The sequence below is a fragment of the Balaenoptera acutorostrata genome, chromosome 13, assembly GCF_949987535.1.
Source record: "Balaenoptera acutorostrata chromosome 13, mBalAcu1.1, whole genome shotgun sequence".
In the NCBI taxonomy this organism is placed as follows: Eukaryota; Metazoa; Chordata; class Mammalia; order Artiodactyla; family Balaenopteridae; genus Balaenoptera; species Balaenoptera acutorostrata.
Window position 1 is genome coordinate 84,547,077 of NC_080076.1, and position 24,585 is coordinate 84,571,661.

Here is a 24,585-nt window from a genome sequence, read left to right on the forward strand (position 1 = left end):
CTCATGACTCTCTGAAATTATCTTCTTCACTGGGTTCTCTGTTCCTCTCCATCTCCTCCACTAGACTGGTACTTCCATGAGGACAGAGACTGCTATATCCCCAGCTTCTCACACAGAGTAAGGCCTCAATAAACATTTGCCAAAAAAACCCCCCAGAAAAACCCAAAAAACAAAACACAGTGTCTGCTGGTAATACCACAGGACATTGAAATAAAACGGTGAACTTTGTCAAAGGGCTTTCACCCATCTTTTTTCCTGTGGTTCCCTACTCTGTACAAAACCTCCAGAATATCCAGGCAGGTCCAGATCTGCGGGCAAACCTCATCAACAACATTTCGTTTAATCATTTAACAATAATCCCAATGCTTATTAAGTTGGGGGAAGGGAAGGGGAAGAGTTCACCCCCAACCTTCTAGAACAGTATTCCAAACTGTTGGCCTAGGGTCAAATGTAGCCCATGGATGTGCTTTGTCAGCCTTACACAGTGTTTTAGAAGAATTTGAGTTCATGACCAAACTTTAAAAACTGGAACATTTCACATCAAACTTCAGATGCCCAAGTTCTCCTGAAAACTCAAGAGGATCTGGCCCCAGTGGGCCTCAGTTTCCCACAGGCTCCCAATGGACTAGAGCTGGGGTGTGTGCTCTTCAGTTTAACATAGTCCCTATCCAACTGGCTTAATTCTTTCATGTTATTAGCCTGGTCCCTTTAGTCACTAAGATTCCCCCTCAAAGGCTAAAGCATCCTTAGGAATACTAGTGGTTTTCAAATATTTTCACTACAGCCCCTCTCTTCAAACCTTACATGGAAGCTCAATGTCTAAAACAGATAATAGTGATAACAGTTCATTCTGAGTGCTTACTGTGTGCCATGGTTCTCCTTTGGTTGACTCAAGGGTTTGGGGATCAGAACCCCATCAGGTCCCCATCATCTTCAGCAGGCCCTTAAGAAAACTCTGTGCATCCAAGGAAGACGGTTCAAAAAGTACATTTTTCTTTTTTTTTTTTTTGGCCACGCCACGCGGCATGCAGGATCTTAGTTCCCTGACCAGGGATCAAACCCGTGCCCCCTGCAGTGGAAGCGGGGAGTCTTAACCACTGGACCACTAGGTAAGTCCCCCCAAAGTACATTTTAATCCATTCTCCTCACTATAGGCAAACTAGAGGAGGGAAGAGACACTCCACCTGTTGGAACAGTAGCCTTTCTGGCAAATGTTTGTCTGCTAGTCCTTAGTGTTGATAACAGCAGAAAAAAATCAATAGGCGATACATTCTTTCCTCCCGGAGCTGTTTGCTATTTTCTGGGAGCCCTTCAGGCCTACCCTGTGAGCTCATGCCGCTCTCAGGCTCAGAACCAGCTAATTTTCTTAGACATGTTTCAGCAAAACTGGACTCTGGAGGGGAGTTGCCTGGCAGAGAAGGGCATGTGGCCCTCCCCGTGTCCCAGTGCAGTCTGAAGTTCTCCTCCAGCCCTGATGATGTCAGCAGATGTTAACACACCTGCTACTTTGCACATGGAAATTTATGGTACTCTTATTGTCCATAGAGATGTGTTTAGACCATTCCCACATTTGTTATGTGCTTAGTGTGTGCCAGAGTTGTGCTAGGTACTGGGGATTTGCAGTGGGAATTTATTAAATATGAACAAGGGCTTTGGTTTCTGGCTGTCCTGACTTCCAGCTGTGGCTCTGAAACTTACTAGCTGTGTGACCTTCAGCGAACAAGCTAGCCTCTGTGTGTCTCACTTCATCTGTAAAATGGGTGTGCTAGGAATAGTACATAATTCCTAGGATTATCTTGGGGATTCAGTGAGATAATTTTCGACACATACAAAGAAAACAAGTGCAGTGTTTGTTTTTCTACACTAGTATTTATCAGAAGCTGCTATTTTTATTTGCGTCTTTGTTTTTTTGTCTGTCTGGCTTACTAGATGACTCTCCATGAGAGAAGGGCCTTGTCTTTCTTGCTCACCCCTGCTTCTCCGCCTAGAACAATGCCTGGCACAGAGTAGGTGCTCCATAAATATTTGCTGAATGAATCGCTGTCTGATATTCCTGCTCTAATTGCCCTTGCCATAATGCGCCTTGGAGGAGCCCAAAGTCTCGTGGACTCCGGGGAGAGCCACCCTGACCTTGACAGCCAGCTGTTCACAGCGACGCTGGGCATCAATTCTGATGTCACCAACTGGGCTCTGTGCCCTGGGCTGACAAATGACACTTGTGTGTCTTCTGGTGAACAGAGCTACAGCGCGGGAGAGTGAGTTGGTGACTGGGGAAAGTGGAGTGAGCAGCTGAGCCAAGCAAGGGGAGCTCTGAACCCTAACGCCCCCAAGCTGGCAGCAGGGAGGCCACAGGTCCATGTGCAAGGAGCCTGGGCCCCACCACCGCTTGGGCCCCCGTGGGTGGGGGGGAGGAACACCGATTTTGAGATTGGATGCCCGGGTGGTGCAATCACCTCGATGGCATTTCAGGATGGGAATTCGTGCATCCTGCGTGCCTTCAGAAACAAAATTAATTCCTCTAGGGGGAGGGAAAGGGCTTTGCAAACTGTGAAGCGCTGCAGGAAAAAGCAGTTATATGAAAAGGTCAGGATGCAAGAGAGCAGATGTGTTTGCTGAGTGTAGACTGCACTTTAAAACCAAGCTAGAAGCGACATACAGCCCCCGGAGGTGGCACATTTTGGAGGGGTCTCCTAGAGAGAGATGCACTTGGGGAGACTGGGAAGCCAAAGGAAATGGGCCAAAGTTTCCCGGGGTGTCTGTAGAACCCGAGACCCGCCCGCAATGCCCGTGGGTGCACACTCGCTCTTCTCTTCCGGCCTCGAGCTCCGACGCGCGAAATCTGCAAATTCTCCCTTTATCTGCTGCACACGCTCGCTCGTCTTCGTTCTGGCTGGAATCAGGGTAACCGTTCCGATGATTATATAACTTCCCAAGTTCAAGAAAGACAATCCAAAGATAGGGATGATAAAATTTTGTTGAGGGTGGATTAAAAAAATTGTTCTCCAAATGTAAGTTACAGAGCGCACAAAAAACGTACATACAAATACCCATATTTCCAACACTCAGAAAGAATAACAACATTTTTATTTACCTGGGAGAGGAGTTTCTTTATTAGTCATCAAATAAACCTTTCCCTTTCCTCCAAATCCCAGCAAATCTGAAACCAAAGAAAGTCAACCTACCTCTCTTTATTATCCTCCCTGTTCACCTCCACCCCAGATTTATCTTAAGGGGAGATTCCAGGACTCCCGAATCCCCTCCGTGGGCTTTTCACATGGCCAGGTCTGCAAAACCTGGCTCCAGTGAACAGCGTCCCGCGGAGCCCGCAATCCTCGGGTACACAGCTGCATCTTCCCCTCCAACCCTAACTCCCGCGTACAACTTTGTAACTCACGCTCCCGCCAGGGGGCCTATTTGCTCGGCCCGTTTGGCGGAAGGATTCCGCGCGCTGTCGCAGTTACGCTCAACCATCTCCGCCCCCTTCCCGCGCTCTGGCCCCGCCCCCTCCCGGGTGCCCTATGGCCCATAAAGAAGTCCCGGCCGGGCCGCTGCACTCCCCGCGCGCATCCGTGCGCCGCCCGAGGCTGGCTAAGGAGTCGGCGGCCATTTTGTTCTTCTCGTGGTTCCAGTGGGGAAAGAAGGAGGAAGCAGGGAGCGGGGCGGTTGGGGGGGACCCGCCGCGGCTTTTGCCACCGCCGCCACCACCATCTCTGTGCTCGTGGCGTGGGAAAGGAGGTGTAAATCCCGGGCGCGAGCCGGCGGCGGCGCCACTGCGGGAGGGTCGGCGGTGGGAAGGCGATGGCGGATATAGATAAACTCAACATCGACAGCATCATCCAACGGCTGCTGGAAGGTGAAGGGGGCGGCGGGCGGCTCCGGGGACTCGCGGGGGAAGGGGGATTTGGGAGGCCTTTTGGACTTGCAGCGGCGAGAGGAGTGAGCCCCGCGAGTTCGCCCGCGGGCCGGGGGCTGCAGCGGGAGGGAGGCTGCCCGGGGTTCCGCACTTGGGCCAACCCGCGGACACTCCTGGCTCCACTCATTCATTGCACGAGGGTGCAGTCTTCCTACTGGCCTTGAAATTTGAAAACTCCGCTCCCCACCCCCACGTTTCCGGTACGTACCCCAGTGCGCCCCGCACACCCGACCAATCTTTGGATGAAGGTTGGGGGCCCCAGTCCAACTTACAGGACAGCACGTTACGAACTTTCTGGTCCTCGTTCTCTTGGAAAGCAACATGATGGGGATATGGATTCCACCGGGCTTGGGGGCTTCTTTCCTATCCTGCTCATTTTTATTTTTTGTGAGGCTGGGGTCGAGGGGTCCATTACTTGTTATTTGGTGACGAACGTTCATATCTCAAGGGGATGTTGGAACTCATCTCCTCCTGCCCTTCCAAATACTCTTTTTAAGTTGTCCTTATCTTGAAGAGGTCTCCGCGCTCTTTTCTGAACGTGCCTCTGAACCGAGAAGCCAGCAGTGATGACAGTTTCGTTAGGATCTTTCCAATGTGCCAGGCTCTGTGTTAAGCGCTTTGCGCTCGTCGGATAAATAAAGTCATGATATTACCAGCGCTTCTAAAGCGCTTACTGTGTGTCAGGCATTTTTTGGAGCACTTTACACAGATTTCATGTAATACTCCCAACAACCTTACGAGGTAGGTGCTATTATTTTTTACTGTATTTCAGAGGAAAATAAGACTCAAAGAAGTGAAGTCACTTGACCAAGGTCACACAGTAACAGTCAAGTTTCAAACCCAGGCAGCCAGGAGCTAGAAGTCATTCAAGTCACCCTATGTATGAAGGAAGAAGGTGTCCAGTGGTTGAGCAAAGGTTAAAACACATCTTAAATATTGGCTGACCTAAGACTCGTGAGGTGTCTGGAGATTGATTTATATTGATGTGGGAGACGGATGAAGTTCGGATTTTAAGGAGGGACACCGAAATGAAATCACCTCTCACCACCCCCCAAATTCCAGAGCACATCTATTATTATTAGTTTTCTTAATACTAACGTCTAAATCCAAACTTTGAAATAATTCAAATCCCTTTCTTAATTTGAATACTGGATAATGTAGATTTGGCTGAGTTTTAACTGCTTTTTGCCTTTGTACATTTCTACAATATTGTTGGACTATAAATGCTGTGAGAGATGGAGTCGAGAGCATAAACAGTTGGACAGTTCTGGTGTTAGAATTTGCAGATCTTTTGATTAAGTCATTAGAATGAAACTCCTAAAAATATCTCTACTTAATCTCTGTAAGGTTTTTTCATTTTATAGTTTCTTAAAAGAAAAACCCATTAAATAGACCCCTGAAATGTTGCTGCCATTTGTGGGTGAAAACCTTATTTGTTCAGTACCTGGCATTTATTTTAAGAACCACACTTTTTTTTTTTTTTGCACCTTCATGAATGTATTTATTTTCTTTTTTTATTATTATTATTTTTTTATACAGCAGGTTCTTATTAGTCATCAGTTTTATACACATCAGTGTATACATGTCAATCCCAATCGCCCAATTCAGCACACCACCATCCCCACCTCCCTGGGGTTTTCCCCCCTTGGTGTTGTCTGTACGCTTGTTCTCTACATCTGTGTCTCAACTTCTGCCCTGCGAACCGAAGAACCACACTTTTAATACTAGTTACTACAGTTCTTTGATTTATGTGAGGCAGCAGTGGGTCAGAAACAGATTAAAACAGTTTGCAATAAGAAAACAACTTAAAAATTCTTTTTTTCATTCAAAAATTGTAAATTTTGCATATCTATGCAGGGACACGTGTGACGAGTTAAGAGTTGGCTTCATTTCGTTGAGAAGTCAGGAAAAAATGGAATCTGGATTAGAAACATTAGAATTTTAAGATTAGTTAAGTCTTGTTAAGTTCAGGGTTGCCCATAACTCTTGTATTCATATAACATTTTGTTAATTTTAATCTTGTTTTTTAAATTGTGCTAAGAAATTTGCCTTGATAAACTTGGATTATTTATAATGAGATCAATCTTTGTTTATTAGTAATTTCTATACATGTTTTGTACTTGAAAACCAGATTTTTTTAACATTTCATTTTTTTCATTGAAATTAATAAAGCATTGTGTTTTAATTCCTCGGAAATAAGCTAGCTGCTCAACAGACGTAAATTTCCTTCTTTTCTAATCAATGTTAAATTGGCAGAGAAATGGTTGAAAATGATCCATTGAGTATATATATAATCCAAGGTAGAAAAGGTTGATAATAAGTTCTGTGATTCCTTTTTTTAATGCCCCACAAACTTTTTCCTCTAAAAATTTTAATTAAGATTTGAGTATATCTGAAAATGGAGGGAAATGTGAGTTTTGTGGCCTTGTTAGAATTGTTTACATGTTAGAGATTGTCTCCTTTTTTAAGGTGGAGGACTGTACAAGCTAAGTGAGAAGTAGCTCGGTAATAGTACTAAAAAGACCATTCAAAAGTGAAGTCTTATTTAAGAGAATACCATGTTGGTTTTAGATTTTAGTCACTACAGCTTTGCAGTTCTTTTCTACTCTAAACTTTTTAGTAGATTTTCCTTAAGGAGGCATCACTTCTGCAACCCACCTCAGAAGATCTCTGCCTTGTGGGTGATAAAACCTTAAGGTTGTCACTCCTTCGTATCATTCATGTTCACTTATTTAAATAACTGCACAGTAAAACTTTGGATTTAGAGACTAAGCCAGCTGCTGATTTGTCTCATAGTCCTACTATGTTGGAGAAAAGTGAGGTTTGAGGCAGAGTAACTTTGTAAGTGATCTCGTTCAGGGAGCAGTGATGGCTAGCGATTTTCTTGCAAAGCAGGCAGTTGTAACTTATTTTCACATCCTGATTTGCCAGAAGCATCTTGGCTCTGAAGATGGTGGTTGTCACACTGAAAGACTGTGCCAAGCTCTGCACAATTGCTTGACTTGCTTTAGTGATTTAAATATGACCTCTGCCCTGGCCCTCAGACAGCGTTTACTAACTTAATCCTCTGACTTGTAAAAGTAACCCATGTGTTTAGATTTTCGGTGTGAAATGAAATACGTTTATATTGTAATGTTTAAAAGACAGTGGTCCTGAAGATAATAAAGGACAAACGTAATGGCAAAAAAAAATCTGAAAATGCTGACCAAAGAAAACAAAAATAATCTTTCCTAATGAGACCTCTGCAATTGTTTTTTCTCTACACATCAGATAGTTTTACCCATTAGAGGCTTTTCTTGGAATCAATGATCATAGGGCATTTTGTTGATAAAGACAGTAATATTAAAGTAGTGTGTTACTAATACTCTAAGTTACAAGAAGTCTGTGTTGTGAGCCCCCTGCTCTTCCCACCCCTCCCGCATGTCAGTTGTATGCTGCGTCCTCTCCTATAAGGTAAGGCAAGAAAGCTCTTTTAGAGGCATGATCAGCAGCTTGCACCAATCCTAAACCACGGCATGGAAAGGATTACTCTCCTTGTGCCCACAGTGCCTCCTCGCCTGTCAGTAGCAGGAGGCAGCAGTGAAATCTAACGGGATGGTGTGTGTCATTCTGTTGTGCTTGAGGGAGGGAATGTTAGCCCCAGGAGCAGGAGGCCAGGCTTTCCTCCTCCAAGCTGGGGAAATGCATGCCATGCTGCGCCATGCATTGGTTGCCCGTCTGCGGTAGAGGTTGGTGAGATTGTTTTATATCTGGGAAACTGCAGTCCTATAATAACCTATTCTGCAAAAGCATGTGCCAGTGCCAGTCAGTCTGCTTGACTAGGGTGAGGATTACTGATCTTGAAGCAGGGAAATCATTCCACTTAATTTACAATCACGGCTGTTAGTAGACCTTAAAGATTGAATTGTGAAGGAGATAATATTCTGATATGAATTGCTTTGTAAATGAGAAAACTGGAAAATCTTATTCAAGAAGAAAAAGGAAGGTTTCAATCTCTTTGGAGTTTATAGAATTCTGGGACAAATTTTTACGTTTTAGGATCAGACCACTGTATCCAAAGCTTGTAAAAATAGATGATTTACTTAATGGTCTTGATGTTTTATTTGAAATCTCCAATTTCACCCCTACTCTGGGGTTTACTGGCATCCCTCATCTAGAGGAGAGTGTATGTCACTGATATTAAGGCTTATGAAAATGAAAACCACTCATTACAAATGTAGGTTCAGATGTGAAGTCTAATCAGTGGTAGTTTATCAGAATTGGTGGCTAGACTGTAGAGAGTTAAACATTTTTCAATAAATTGGCTTCACTCTAGGTGTAGAAAACTCAAGGTTCTTTATTGAGAGCAATAGACAGTGTTTTGCAGCTATATCCTCATTATCTGCCTTGAGAAAATTGGTGTCACCTTTAAATGCCCAAAGTATAACACCAGCAGTTAGGAAAGTCAAGATGGGGGAGGGGTGGTTTAGAAATTAAGATGGCCAGAAAGTGGATGTCTTCCTGCTGGTGACTTTGCAGAGAAACCAAGTGATTCTCGGTTAACATTTTTGTGGCTTATATTTTTTGTAGAAAAGAACTCCATTGTTTGCAGGAAAGTTTTAATGTTACAAATATTCACTGTTTTTTGTTTGTTTTGGTTTGAGGTTTTATTTTCCTAAATCTGTCAAATATTGTGAGGTTATTGATTGTCACTGAAATGAATAATATGATGTGGCGTATTGTTAAGATTGCCACCTACTTTAATAGGATTATCTTATTAGCAAAATCTCTGTTGATTTATTTTTACACCGGTTGTGCCGGTTTTAGGTTTTAAAACTAGATTATAGTTCAGCTGAGGCTTTTTGGTGGGTATGCTATTCCTTTTCTATGATCTTCTTTTAACAGTTAAGGGGCAAGAAGAATACTTGCTTATTCCTCATAAATAATCCCGGAGTAGTCTTAAATTTCCCTCTATGGTTTTCATCTCTGCTTTGTTACCAGTCTGTCAGAAAAGTTAATGTTGTTATGTGAGAAAAAGCTGGCATTGCAAATAATCACCAGTGACATTCTTTTATTATATCAGGTTTTTATCAGTTTGTTTTCAGTAAAATTGCATGGGAGTTTTTATCATGTGCTCATGTTAGTGATTTGCCAGATAAATAAATGATCAGATAAGTCAGAACAGAGCAGTCCTTGCTGGTAACAGCCATAGTGCATTTTTTTCTGAATCTACCATTTTAACCAGATAAAGAAAACTTTTCACTCAAAAATCACACGTTTGGGAATTCCCTGGCGGTCCAGTGGTTAGGACTTTGAGCTCTCACTGTCGAGGGCTCGGGTTCAATCCCTGGTCTGGGAACTAAGATCCCATAAGCTGTTCCCCCACAAGTTGCGTGGTGCAGCAAAAAAAAGAGAAGTCACACATTTAAGATCTGAGTTTAAGATCTAAGTTGACCGTTTTGATATATCAATCACTAACCTACATATGTTCACTGTGCCTGCTGATTTTATTTCCATGCAGTGCCTAGCACCTGGACTTACGAGAAACATTCCACCTGGAAAATGGAATTCTTATTTGTTGGAGTATTTTGGATTCTGTTGGCAATTGTTGAAATAATTTGATACATGCAATTTGAACTACTACTTAGGAAGGTATCATGAGGAGACAGCCCTTGAGTTTCCCACCTAGGGTCTCCTTTTTGTATAGGTTTCTCCCATCATGCACAGAGCACAGTGAGGGTTTTAAACCACAAAGTAGTGACTGATTTTATTGAGCAGAGCTGTACTGTTTGCATTTTTTCTTTGTAGCTAATAGCGATAAAGTAGATATTCAAGCCTTTGTGTTTTTAATGGTATTGAAGATGTCCCTGAGATAAACTTTTAGTTTCATAGTTTTTATGGATGGCAAGTTTTAGCTACAGCATTTATAATAATCTGCAGTTACCTAGTTTGTCTTATTTTGTGCATCCTCCACTAGAATGTAAACCTCTCAAGGAAAAGGACAGAGTTGTCTGTCCTGTTGCCCGGGTATCCTCAGCATCCAACACAGGGTCTGGCATGTAGTGGTGCCCAGCAACTATTTTGTTGAATATTTGAATGAAGCATGGTAAAACTGAATATTGAAAGTCTTAAACAGATTACATCATTTCGTTCTTATTTAATGCTTCCTATTTGTAAGGATGCCTTATGATTTTATATCCCATATCAAATTTTTCTTAGGGAGCAATGACTGTATGTTGGAGTTTCAGTAGTTTGTCCTATTAAAAACTCCTTTGGTTTAGAAGTTTAATGAAGAACAAATTCCTTTTTTTTCACTTTTTCATCTTTATTATTGCTTATGAATTGGTAAAATGACAAAAACAGTTACGTGTTAGTTTACTTGCTTTCAATTGTTTTGTTTCTAAGTTAATACCGTATATTTTAAACTTATTTTCAAGATGAAGAACAAATTCTTAATTGGGAGGGTGGTCTGGTGGAAGCACTGCTTCAGACCTAGAGTCAGTTGGGGCCTGGTGTCCTCCTTACAAGCTCTGTGATCTTGGACCAAGTCACTGAGCCTCTTCCAGCCTGTAACCCAAAGAAGTGACAGTGCCTAACGTCATGGGATTGTTGTGTTGAATGGCAGTATAAAGCCTGGGAAGTGCTCGGTTCGTGTTAGCTATAACTAATGCATGATTCTATTTGATGGACACTGAAAATAGTGAAAGTAGATTTTTATGCTGTTAGCTAATAGGCCATTTTTAAGAAATGTCTGCAGTGTTCACTCAGACTGCCAAAACCCATTTTGAAATCTTTATCTTCTGTTGCATAAATTATCTTCAACTTGAAATTTAAGAGTAATCCTAAATTTTCACAACTAGAAACTCTAGTAAAGCCTATGGGGAAATGACACTATTGCTTTGTAATTTTAAGGCACAGACACAATTTTTGTTCTTGTTTTTTGCTAATCAAAAGTATATAGCTTGGAATGCACGCTAATTGTAATGCCACAAATTAACAGATTTTTTTCAGACTTCATTCATGCAACAGATTTTGTGCACCTACCATGTACTGACCATGGGCATGTACACTGCAGAGCAAGTGGTGTGGTCCTGGCGTTTACATTCTACCAGGAGGTCCAGATGAATAGGTGGAAACAGACTGGCAATTATAATACACAGTGTGTGCTGGGCAGTGACCAGGTGTTGTGAGAGCATTTCAGAAAGCATAAAGCAGGCTTGTTGAGGGGAGAGGAGATGGCTAAGAGAGGTTTTCCAGAGTGAAGTGATATCTAAGCAGTCACGAAAGATGAGCAGGTATTCGCCAGTTGGTAGATGGTTTTGGCAGTTTCTATTTTTATAATTTTATTTTTTGAGCTGATTGTAGGGAATTTAAGAAGCTTTGGGACTATGTTGTTTTTAATGAGTGCTGTTCATCAAATATAAAATAAATCTTGATTTGTTCTGGAAAAACTGCATTTAATCCTCACTCCAATGCATATATGTGGAATGTAGAAAAATGGTACAGATGAACCTGTTTGCAAGGCAGAAGAAGTAGAGACACAGGTAGAGAACAAACGTATGGACACCAAGGGGCAGGGCGGAGGGTGGTGGATGAATTGGGAGATTGGGATTAACACATACACACTAACTAATAGGTATAAAACAGGTAACTAATGAGAACCTGCTGTATAGCACAGGGGTCTCCACTTCACTGTACAGTAGAAACTAACACAACATTGTAAAACAACAGTACCCCAATTAAAAAAAAATCCTCACTCCACATTAGGAATACTTTTTAAATTGTTAGTATTGTTCTTTACTAATCTCTGTACACTCCCACTTGAGGGACAAACAGCATTAAGAGAACTAAAATTACCATGAACTATGTCTAACGGTGGTAGTGGGAACCCTCCAAAACCAGTAAAATTTATATTAGCAGCATTGATTTAATCTGATGGCATTGGTGTAATATGACAGCATTCATATTAAAAGAATAACCTGTGTGTTCCTTATAGGTGTAATTATTACATATTCTCCCAAAAGACTTAGAGTGGGCTATTCACTTACAGGTGTGGGGCTCTGCTGAAAAAGATTCCGGTTGAAACCAGAAGCATCTAGGAGTCCCCTAGCCAAAAATAAAGTTTCCTGTTGGGCAGTCTGCCCAAGCTTCTGGCTGACTTGTGGTAAAATCACTAATGATTGGGGTTTTCTGGCCAGTGAAGCAGGGATCCCACTATCTTTCCATTGGGAGTGTTTCTTGAGTCCTCTCCTTTGTGTGTCTAGAGAGAAAAAATTACTTTGGTTCTGAAAAAAAAATCATTTTTTGTTGTACAAATAGCTCAGTTGCTATTGTAAATATTATATATGTGTCTGTTTTGCATAATTCCCTCAAAAGATTATCCTTACTATGCTTTCCCTTTAATTGCTTCTTGTTTCTTAATATTTGATCAGAATGAGACTGGCAGTCATTTAGTTTAGTTACATATTTTGGAGTCCAAAGAGGTGATTTGCCCAAGCTATAAAATCAAGACAGAAACTTGGGGCTTCTGGCTCCCAGTGCAGCGCACTAAACATTTTCTTTTTTTTGTGCCCTTCAAGAGTTTGATTCTTCTCACGTGTCATCCTTTCTTATTTATTGTCTTTCATTGAAAAAAAATAACACCCTTCCATTTCTGCTCAAAACTTGTTTCTTCAGGGAATTCAGTTTCAGTGGCTCTTCAGGCTGAAGGATGGCTTCCCCTAAGACAATATTTCTCAAACTTGGACACAGCCGTTTTTAATGGAAAAAAATTCTCAACAGACATCAGAGTTTTTTACTTGTAGTTTTTATTACTCTGTAATGTTACGTAGATATTTACAGAACAAAGCTAGATACAAACCAGTTAAACCTGTTGCTCTTGTTCAGCTATTAGGCCAAATGATTTTGTGATTTTGAATACAAACAAAGCCTCCAAAACTGATAAAATTTAAATTAACAGCATTGATTTAATCTGCTCATCACTTTATATTGGGTTTAATGGTGGAAAGATGTAGCCTTAGTTCTGTATTTAGTCTGGTCCGGTGTTTTTGCTTCAATTCTAGTTTGGAGAATGCTTGCTTTCATAAATCTTTTGTACAAAATAAGTATTAAGGCTTTGACTGCGAGTTTTTGGCAAGCAGGCCAGTTCATAACTGTGAAATTAAGGTAAATTTAGCAATTCAGTGCTATTTATTATGTATTTAATAACTGTCTAGTCTGTTATAACTGGAATCAAAACAGAATTTTATTTCCTACTACTACTTACCTGCTGATAAATAAATTGTTATAAGGCCAGAGGATATCTTGTACTTCACTTTGATAGTGAGTAGAACTCAGAGTGCTCTGAGGCGGGCACTTGGGAGTTTAGGACACTTGGTGCTGTGCCATGATTTCTTTTTGCCTTTTCTCAATTTTTATCTGTTCAAATTACTAGGAAACCTTTCTCACAGCACACACTGACAGCCTTTGCCCTGTACAGGCATGATTGTATTCACAAATGCAGGCCCAGAAAGTTGCACAGCCAAATATGCACAGCAAGCATACAGTGTGTTTTAATGAAATGAAAACAACACTTAAGTTTTTTCATAGATAAATCTGGGACCCTTGAGAGACCTGTGGACCTCTGAGAAACACTGATTGAGAGGGAAGATCTGAGCTTTTCCAATCTCACATTTTAAAACGAGGAATTCTTAGAACCAACTCAGTAACATGGCAATCTCTAAAATCTCCTGCTACACAAATACTAATTCATTTATAAGACAGGAGAAGAGAAGACAAGACGAGAGGCAAAAAGAGCTGGCCTGGTGGGCAGGTTATAGGTGAACCAGGCCAATTGTATGTCTTGGATGCAGAACTGAGGCATTGAGCTGTGCCCAGGGGGAGTCTGATTTCACAAGCGATAAGACTTTTCTAACAGTATTCATACACAGAGAGGATGACCCCTTGATCAGGATACTGTAAAGAAGTCTTACCTTGGTGTAGAAAATGCAACTAAATCTCTGAAATCCTGTCTTAAGATTTTAAGATTCTAATTAAGCATTAAAATCATGTTCTTTATAAGTGTCCTGAAAATAAAGCCTAGCCAGAAAGTAGTTAAACTGTTTTTGCCTCCTCTTTATTTAAAACTTCTACCTTTTCCGATATTTTTAATTTTTACGTTAAATCTTATTTTGACTTCTCTTGACTGAATTGGGGTTTTTCTCCCCTACAGTGAGAGGGTCCAAGCCTGGTAAGAATGTCCAGCTACAGGAGAATGAAATCAGAGGACTGTGCTTAAAGTCCCGAGAGATCTTTCTCAGTCAGCCTATCCTACTAGAACTTGAAGCACCACTCAAAATATGTGGTAAGTTTTGGCACACTAACAGTTATCTTTGGTTACATGATTGATTGACTGAGTCAAGGATATATAGATGACTTTGTGTTAGCCAACAAAATCATTTACTATTTATGAGTAACCTGGAACTACTTAAAATTAAATAATTGTAGCTTTAGAATAAATACCTCTAATGGACTTAATGTGCTTAGATGTGCTTCGCATTTTCTTAAAATTATTTCACTAAATGAATATAAACATTGCAGAGGAAAGGAAAGAAATGAAACAGAATGGAGAGCTAAGAAAAGGCCTGAATTATGAGTATATAGGGATTATATTTAAGCTTAAAGCAACACTGGTTATGCCTAAAAATATGCCGTTTTGTAGTTCTGTTTCTACATGATAGATGCAGATAACTGGTATAAAAACTAAACTCTATCTGAGAAATGCTATATTTATTCTTCTAACATATTTGACTGCATTGATGAAGCTTGTGGTGTTTTTGTTTTTAAGTAAAATGCTCTTTGGCATTATCTAGCAGGGAGACATTGAAAGCCAGATGCATTGGTGGGTGTAGTGTGTGTACACCTTTGTTCACACCGGGCCAGGGCTTGTTAAGAGTGCAGCACTTCTGCTGACACGATCCCCAGAGACTGAGCTGTCGGAGATCTGATATTGATCAGCCAACCTGAAAGGAAAACCATGTTACTTGGCAAGAGGACCTGCCTAGGCATTAATAATCCTTTCCATAAAATAAATTCCCAATTAGTTGAGTTTTGTGTGAGAGTCTGGATACACACATACACTTAAAATTATCACTAAGCTCAGTTGAACTAAATATGATACAAGTTTGGAAATTAGTAATGTTAGTGGTTTGGACTATGTGTATGCAGACACTATGTAACAAAATTCTTGCTTCTAGGTGATATCCATGGACAATACTATGATTTGCTTCGACTTTTTGAGTACGGTGGTTTCCCGCCAGAAAGCAACTACCTGTTTCTTGGGGACTATGTGGACAGGGGAAAGCAGTCATTGGAGACCATCTGCCTCTTACTGGCTTACAAAATCAAATATCCCGAGAATTTTTTTCTTCTCAGAGGAAACCACGAATGTGCCAGCATTAATAGAATTTATGGATTTTATGATGAATGTAAGTACTTTCTATGTCTAAGGAAGATTTACTCAAATTGAGATTCTTGGTCATAAACTGAACATATTTCTGTTAGGATTTGCAAGTTTAGATGTAGTGTTGTGATTTCTCATGTTTACTATTTCATTAACTTGTTTTTATCCTGGTTTTTCTTTCTTGGGGTAAAAAATAGCGCTCATTGCAGTATAATAATGCCCTGGATTCTTGTATGATGTGATGATTAGATTAGGAAGTAGCGATCACAGTGGTGATTTCTTTAAGATAATTGTTGTGATAAATAGTCACAGATAATTTAATTCTTAGTACAACTCTGAGAATCTGTCCAAATAGTTAGCTTCATTTTTGACAACTTTGAGATAAAATTTCATTTTGTAAACTTCATCCATCTTAAGTGTACAATTCAGTGATTAAGTAAATTCATAGTTAGGCAACCATCACCACAGCCCTATGCAAGCACTAATCTACTTTCTGTCTCTATAGGTTTGCCTTTTCTAGGCATTTCATATAAATGGAAACTTGCAATATACAAATAATTACTTTTTGTAATTTGTAATGTAGTTTTTTTCCTTCTGGCACATCTGCACCCCAGGAAAAATAGCAGTTACTATCTGAAATTGTGCTGAAAGGAGAAAACAAAATTGGGGGGGGAAAGCTAATTAAAAATATTTGTATAATTTATACATTTTATGACCCATTTTGGATTATTTAGTTGAAGGTGCACTTTGAGTTGATAATTGACAGAAACAAGTTTTTGTTTCTTTTTTTAAATGAAGTAAGCCTTTTATTTTTTATTTATTTTTTTACAAGAGTCTTTTTTTTAATTTATTTTATTTATTTATTTTTTTATTGTTTATTTTTGGCTGAGTTGGGTCTTCGTTGTTGCTCACAGGCTTTCTCTAGTTGCCGAGAGCAGGGCTACTCTTCGTTGCAGTACACGGGCCTCTCATCGCAGTGGCTTCTCTTGTTGTGGAGCACGGACTCTAGGCGCACAGGCTTCAGTAGTTGTGGCTCGCGGGCTCTAGAACGCAGGCTGAGTAGTTGTGGCGCACAGGCTTAGTTGCTCTGTGGCATGTGGGATCTTCCCGGATCAGGGCTCGAACCCATGTCCCCTGCATTGGCAGGTGGATTCTTAACCACTGCGCCACCAGGGAAGTCCCAGAAACAAGTTTCTTAAAGCCTTGAAAATAATCAGTTTTGGTGGAGAGTTTTTTTGTTGGTGCTGCTGTTTTTAAGTAACTATTAAAAAAAAATTTTTTTTTTTTTTTTTTTAATTTAAAAAAATCCTTACCTCCATCTTCCTTTTGTATTCATCATTTCTGCCAGCGGGAGGGTTCAGGCTGGGAGGAAAAGGAATTTGAATTACTAGCACTTGCCAGTATAATTATAACAAGACTGGTAAAGCATTGTCACTGTGACCCTCCCCTAGACTGTAATAATAACCTATAGTCTCTCAGGGTATGGTGTTTTTCCATCTCAGTTTCACATAGATGTGTTCAGCTAGTGTATTTGTTAGAAGTACATTGCTAGAAAGGTTATGTTTAAAAGACTTGGCCCTCGTACTCGCAACCTCTTACATGACTATATATGTTTGTTTGTCTATGGCCCTGAGACCCAGCTCATAAGATGAGGCTGGAGGAAATTAATTATACTTCAGTAAAAAATTAAAAGCAAAACAAAACAGGATGAGGCAGGAGGGGTTATCAAGAAGAAAAATCCTGTGGGTTCTGAACTGACTGGGACACCTGAGTTGGGCAGGAAAGATACTTGATATTGACAATGAGTCTATCAGAGAAGTACTAGTAGAGCAGTTAGTTACTACTCCTTAGGTAATGAAATGAGAGGCAGAGAATTTTATAACATTGTGTTTTAGGTATTTGTTACAGGTACTACTTTTTAGAACAGGTTCCTTTTTACACAGCTGTTAGCAAGTATTTTGATGTTTTCATTAATGAAGTTCAAATCCATAAGATCTCTTCGTTGTGACATATATCCCAGTCTGAGGGTATTGGCTACATCATTTTTGTTTCTGTTTAATGTGAGGCCCTATGATTTAGAAGGTCAGCACTGATTGGAATCAGTTTTGACTCTTGTTCGTCCTCAAGACTGATGTAATGACCTTGTACTCCAGCTTTCCCCTCTCCCATCAGGCAGGTATAATTTGCCACCCAGTCTATTTGTGGGCCTAAAAGTGTCCTTGACTTAGGTGGCTTTCAGTTGATGCTTTGCCGACTTTTTTTAAAAACCTTGATAATTCTGTTAAAATTTTATTGTACTGAAAAATTTTATTCAAATGGAAATGTCCATGGAACAATTTAAAAACCACTGTTTTATGTGGTAGACTTATTTCCTAAGTGTAACAAGCACTCTATGCTACAATTTCTCCCCCGCCACCCAATTTTATGACTGTAGTCCTGGAAAAGCCGAGGTATCTGTTGTTGGATAAAATGTGAATGTGTGTTATCCTTTTCTGATACCAGAGCTGTCTGGTCTGTAGTAATAGGAAACTGCATTAGGGGTTCTGGCTCAGAATCTGAGGATTTGGAAGCTTGAAGAGACCTTGGCAATTATCCAGGAATCCTGGAGCCAGATGCTCCTAGTGGTCTGAAGGGGCCTTAGGGAGGAAATGTAGAGAGGAGAGGAAGCAGGAGCCCAGGACTTAGTTGATGCTCAGAGACAACAGGAGGAAGAATCTTAAAATTTTTTTTAATATATTTATTTTTGACTGCATTGAGTCTTTGTTGCTGTGCGGGGGCTACTCTTTTCGTTGTGGTACACGGGCTTCTCATTGCGGTGGCTTCTCGTTGCGGAGCACGGGCTCTAGGCGCGCGGGCTTCAGTAGTTGTGGCACATAGGCTCAGTAGTTGTGGCTTGTGGGCTCTAGAGCACAGGCTCAGTAGTTGTGGGATATGGACTTTGTTGCTCCGCGGCATGTGAGATCTTCCCTGACCAGGGCTGGAACCCATGTCCCCTGCATTGGCAGGCAGATTCTTAACCACTGAGCCACCAGGGAAGCCCAAGGATCTTAATTTTTGGTAGAGAAGCCAACAAAAATAGCGAAGGAATCCATGAGAGTAGCTGGAGTGCGTTGTGAAACTAAAGAATCAAGGAGTGAAGCAGACTTCAAGAAGGAAGAGAATCTGTTGGCACTGGCAAATGCAGCATCTGAGCAAAGGAAAAATCCAGGGGAGCCACTGGAATGTTGTTCAGAGACAGGCTTCAGTAGAAAATGGAGACAGAACCAAATCACTTTTATACATAGGGGTTAGGACAGCCCAGCCCAGCCCTGTTCTTGTATTATTACCATTGTTGGAAATTGGAGGTGCACAGGTTCCCCTTCATGCTTTTGTAGAGAGGAATTCTGTTAAGCTTCCAGAAAACTCCAGTGAAGGAAGATATGGGACAAAGGGAATTAGTGGCCTCCAAAGAAATACAAAACAGGGTGAACCATGGTGAGGGTTATACCCAGTCATAGAGAAACATAAACTATTAGGAGAAAAAACAGAAATCCTCCTCTGCAAAGGGAGAAGTCAAATGTTTGTTGAATTTGCATTGCGTTTCAAACCTGTGCTAAACTTTCTCCCTGACTTGATTTGCAGTGGAGTGGAAGATGTGGTTCAGGAAGCCTGTTGCTTGGGCCCTTCTCGAACTCAAAAGAAAGGGTACATTGAAAGCTGTAAACCTTTCCGTGTCCACAGGATAAAAATGGAGAAGAGACTGAGGACAAACTCTTGGTTTAGGAGTAAGATTGTGCTTTGACCTTTGGTGTTTTTTAGTATGGAGTGTACAGGAGACGAAGGCATCCTGACGATTGGGTCTTCCTCATCCAATTCAGAAAGATTTGTATTTCCAGGGTTTATGAATGGGTTTTTTACTCAGAATATAGTTTTCCTGTGGAAACAGTGCCTTAAAGGGATGCTTCTGTTCAGAGCACACAATGACTCCAGAATGCATGGAATATATGGATGGGTTGGTGAGGTGGGAATTATAACCACCCTGTAGCATTTTTGGTGGGGGGCATTCTCAGTGTTTGTGCAGCATGTTAGGGCTATCCTGGTGTGCCTGTAATAAGCAATCTGTATTCCTTTATAGTCATTGTGCTTCCTACTAGAATATTTAGGGGGGCTGGGAATTAAATGGTTCCAGTAGCTTATTGAGGGTGGTGGGAGATGAGATGGGTGTTAACTCTCAGAGGCTTCCTCAGAAGGAAGATTATAATGGCACATGTGTGAGTTCTTCTTAGTTGCCTTTAGAAATAGGAACCTACTTGCAGGTTGAGAGTGGACAAAACAGACTAGATTTCAAACAGAGTTGGTGTTATCAAATCATTGTTGAGATTTAATGGTTATCCTTAATCATTATATCTGGAATTCTGATTTCAGACTTCCATGGAATTTTAAAATACTTCATATGAAACTGTAAGTTGTTGCTTATAAATCAGACATCTCCAAGTATTATATATATCTGATTCTCTCTTTCTTAATAAAAGCATAGTTTTTGTTTACTTAAGGTAGTCAGAACCTTGCCTTGGAGGACTTGTCCTGAGGGAATGTACCTACAGAACACCAGTCTCTTTTTAACCATCCCAAAATTTTTACAGGTAAAAGAAGATATAACATTAAACTATGGAAAACTTTCACAGACTGCTTTAACTGTTTACCGATAGCAGCCATCGTGGATGAGAAAATATTCTGCTGTCATGGAGGTATGCGGGCTGATTTTAATTCCACATAGATTTTGATCTCTTCTAAGGAGTGTACACTTTGACATTTATCATCCCAATGAGCTATCATTGGGATGACTTCCTCTGTCAGGAAACTCCTGTATTGCTGTGTTACATCTTGGGTCCACTCTGGCACATCCAGGATCATTTGGATACAAGTCCAGAGAACCCAATTGATTTGTTACAGGGAATTAAGGGTTCTGTAACAGCTTTGAAAATAGAGCAAAAGGATTTTTGAATATAAAATAAACAATTAATATGCTGTACCATAGATCCTCTAGGATACTGAAAATGTGAATAGACTTCCCCTTGGTCTGTTTTTGATCCTTTCCTTTCAGAAATTTTTCTGACCTAGATGTTAAAAGTTATTTTGCTTGGTGGTTGTGCTGTATATGATGTAATTAAAATAATAATTACAAAGAGGATTGATTTCTTTTCATCTGTGGTCAGAAATTAGACAACCATCAAAGAGCCAACTCACTATACTTTAATAAATCCACTATCCCTGCCTTCCTTATATACTTAAACTGGTTTTGGTAGAGTTGGGCATGTGATTTTAAACTCATATGAGAGTCAGCTACATCTGAGCTGGTCTGATAGATTTTATGGTCCTTGGACAGCGCAGGTTTCCTAGAAAGCTACATCACCTGAGTGTCTGCATCCTCTATGCCCAGTCACTACAAATGGTCACCAGGGTGCTCTGTATGTTGAGGTAACTTTCCATATGCTATTTAAGCACACTGTGCCTTGCAAATCAGTGCATGTAATAAGTTCCAGTGCCCCCTGCCTTTTTTTAACCAAAGCTAAATAAGAAAACGTAGCCAAAGATTTAATGTAAGCCTTTGTAAGAGTCACTGGGTGTCTCTGTAGACAAATGGAGCTGTTAAAGTGGTAACATCCTTTTTATTTTTATTTTTATTTATTTATTTTAAGTAGTAAGGAGCATTGCTACATGAGCCTTTATTTTTGTTATTATTATTTTAAAAAAATTTTTGAATTTTATTTAATTTATTTTTTTATACAGCAGGTCTAACATCCTTTTTAAAGTTCTGTTTTCTTCAATTTTTTTTTTTTTTTCATTTAATAGGTTTATCACCAGATCTTCAATCTATGGAGCAGATTCGGCGAATTATGCGACCAACTGATGTACCAGATCAAGGTCTTCTTTGTGATCTTTTGTGGTCTGACCCCGATAAAGATGTCTTAGGCTGGGGTGAAAATGACAGAGGAGTGTCCTTCACATTTGGTGCAGAAGTGGTTGCAAAATTTCTCCATAAGCATGATTTGGATCTTATATGTAGAGCCCATCAGGTATTGATTTTGAATTTTACATGTACACTTAAGAGCATGTGTGTGAGCACAGATTCTCCTTGTTGATTTTGGTGGGTAGGTATTGCTTATTTTATACAAAACGTCTCTGGAAGTGTGACCTACAGGATATCAGGCTCAACGGGAAACTGAAGAGTGGTTTTACCCACCTAAAATTTGCACCTCCTTATATTGAAAATGTTTTCTCTCCAAGGTGGTTGAAGATGGATATGAATTTTTTGCAAAGAGGCAGTTGGTCACTCTGTTTTCTGCACCCAATTATTGTGGAGAGTTTGACAATGCAGGTGCCATGATGAGTGTGGACGAAACACTAATGTGTTCTTTTCAGGTAGAGGATGCTTTCAGCATTGTTTCCTTTTATTATGTCTGAATTTTACTGATTTTTTAAAAAGTGCTACTTTCTGCCTACTATTCATTTATGTTGAGTAGACTGAATTTTTATTTTCCCTTAACTGGTGTTTGTCCTAGTTCAGTAATGAGTGAACTCCTTTTAAAGGAAAAAAATTATCATAGAACCCTTCCTCCAGTGTTGAATTTAACTGTTTTTACATTATTTAAATACATAAAAACCGCAATATATTAGCTTTGTATGCTTATGGCTCCTTTACTATAAGTCTAAAACTACAGTGTCAGTGCAACGTTCAGCTAAAATTAAATCACCACTTGCACGTGAAAGTAATACTGACTGCCATGTGCCAGATGTGCTATGTAATATTACTCACTTCTCCCACCACTTTTCTCTAGTCTGATTTCTATAAAACCTCTTATTGATTCACCATGACATCATTTGGCCTTCACTTGGCACAAAAGAATCATTTACACATAAAGTCTACCTCAGTCTTTTTCTCATTCACTTGTTATGAATAAACTTGTATGACTTCAGGCTAGCCCAATCATAACAAAAATACAGCCACTGAACTCATGTGGCAGTCATCAGTTAACTGAATTAAAACAGGTGTTTTTTTGTGTTTAACCAAGTATCAGGGAGAGCTTGCAGCTCCCAGAGATTGTGACAAGATTCCCTAGGGCAGGGGTCCCCAACCCCCGGGGCCAAGTTAGGAACCGGGCCACACTGGGTGAGCGACTGAGTTTTCATTTGCCACTCCCCACCGCTCCTCATCCATCGCTCGCATTACCGCCTGAACCATCGCCGCCAGCCCCGCCCTGTGGAAAAATTGTCTTCCACAAAACCGGTCCCTGGTGCCAAAAAGGTTGGGAACTGCTGCCCTAGGGGTTTGAGGGACACTATTCTAAAGAACTTCCCCCACCTCCCCATCAGAAGGGATAACCTAAAGGTGTGACTTCCAAAAATTGGCATTTTATCCAGAGGCAAAATAATTTGTTCAGCTCATATATCTTAGCTGTTCATCAGAGCATTTATTACCAAAATGTTTGTCAGCTTGGTTTGTATTAATATGCCAGTGGGGCCTTCCAAGTTGTTGGGTCAGTTTTAAACAAAAACCTTTCTGAACAAAAGATTTGAGTGAAATTTAAGATTTGAGGTTGGGTGTATTTCCTAAAATGCATGGTCTTTTGAATCTTTGCAGATTTTAAAACCTGCAGAAAAAAAGAAGCCGAATGCCACGAGGCCCGTAACACCTCCAAGGGGTATGATCACAAAGCAAGCAAAGAAATAGATGTCATTTTGACACTGCCTAGTTCGGACTTGTAACATATAGTGTATAACCTTCATTTTTAAAACTGTAATGTGTATTGGTCAGCTTGCTCAAAAAGTGTTTGTGGGCCCCCCCCTTCCATTTTTGACTTAATGAATAGTATTTGCTGGTTATAACAGCAAATGAAAGACTCTCCACTCCCAAGGAAAAATGTTTTGTTTTGTTTATTCTCTGTTCCTTTTTGCAAACAACTTTAATGATGGTGTTAAAGCTGTACACCCCAGGACATTTTATCCTTTCTAAGGGGTGAGCGTATAGCTGATCTTTTTTTTAATTCCGTACAACCCATGAATAATGTAAATGCTCACTTTCTTTAGGATATAAAGAGAGCCCTAGGGTGCTCAATCTGTACATGTTATTGTCATAAAATGCTTATTGTTGGATACAAACCACTGTGAACTCTTTTTTTGTTTTTTTTTTTCAAAGGGATTGCTTTTTTTTTCTCATTGTCTTATCATGTACAAGCTAGTTTTTATAGCTATCAACATTAGGAGTAACTTTCAACCTTGCCAGCATCACTGGTATGTATATTTAATTAAAGCACACTTTCCCCTGCGATATACTTAAAATGACGATTAAAGCCATTATTTTAAATGTTTGTGACTCTTTCCTGAAGCCAAAGTTTCTGTTGAAATATATATTGACACTCCCCTAAGTACGAGGTGGCATGGTTGTGTACATCTGCCGCCTTTTGGGGGATTCAAAAACAGGTTTTTGAGTTTGAATAGCAATTAGTAACATAGTGCTGTTTAAGCTATTAATGATTAAAGTTAATAACATTTTGTACGATTTCCATATAGCCTATTCATTAAGTAATCTTTTTACAGTTACATCAGGCCTGAACCCGTCCATTCAGAAAGCTTCAAATTATAGAAACAATACTGTTCTATACGAGTGACTGATTATGCTTTCTTTGGCCTACATTCTTTATTCTGCGGTGAAGTTGAGGCTTATAAGTCAAAACAAAGGAACTAACTTACTATCCAGCAGTTTATACAGAACTCACAGTACCTATGACTTTTTTAAACTAAGATCTGTTCAAAAGAAATCTGTTTCAACAGATGACCATGTACAATACCATGTGGTGAAAATAAATTCAGACTTATTAAATGATGAATTTGTTAAATTCTCTCAGTGTCAGTTTATCAGCACAATACACACAGGAGAACTGTTGATGGCATATTGAGTAGCTTTTAATGAATAAATTGCTCTGGAAACCACACAGTTTCAATTTGGATTTGTCTTCCTTCAAATAGTCTGTTTTCTAAGATGGATTATAATTGGATGCTCATATTCTTCGAGTTCTTACCTGGATATAACTAAGTTTCTGAAGTAGAGCGATGAGATTGAACTGTCTTCCCCTACTATTTACGGAGGTGTGGGACTTCATGAGTTGTGACATCATCTGTATCCATAGTTTTCTTTTTATCTGGGTCCATTTGAACTTGGCAGTAAAATTCAAGAGCTACTTTTTAAATTATTGTAAATCAACCACCAGTGTTT

General features: G+C 40.1%; 1 protein-coding gene across 1 annotated transcript; it reads left to right on the forward strand.

Annotated features, from left to right (window-relative positions):
- The first annotated feature begins 3,600 nt into the window (after positions 1–3,600).
- PPP1CC (protein phosphatase 1 catalytic subunit gamma) lies at positions 3,601–24,302 on the forward strand. The gene is made up of 8 exons (XM_007189498.3): positions 3,601–3,853; positions 14,103–14,234; positions 15,127–15,357; positions 19,955–20,059; positions 21,165–21,388; positions 21,600–21,734; positions 22,954–23,014; positions 23,910–24,302. The coding sequence occupies exons 1-8, from the start codon at positions 3,799–3,801 to the stop codon at positions 23,978–23,980; spliced, it is 1,014 nt and encodes a 337-aa protein (XP_007189560.1). The 5' UTR covers positions 3,601–3,798; the 3' UTR covers positions 23,981–24,302.
- The last annotated feature ends 283 nt before the right edge of the window (positions 24,303–24,585 follow it).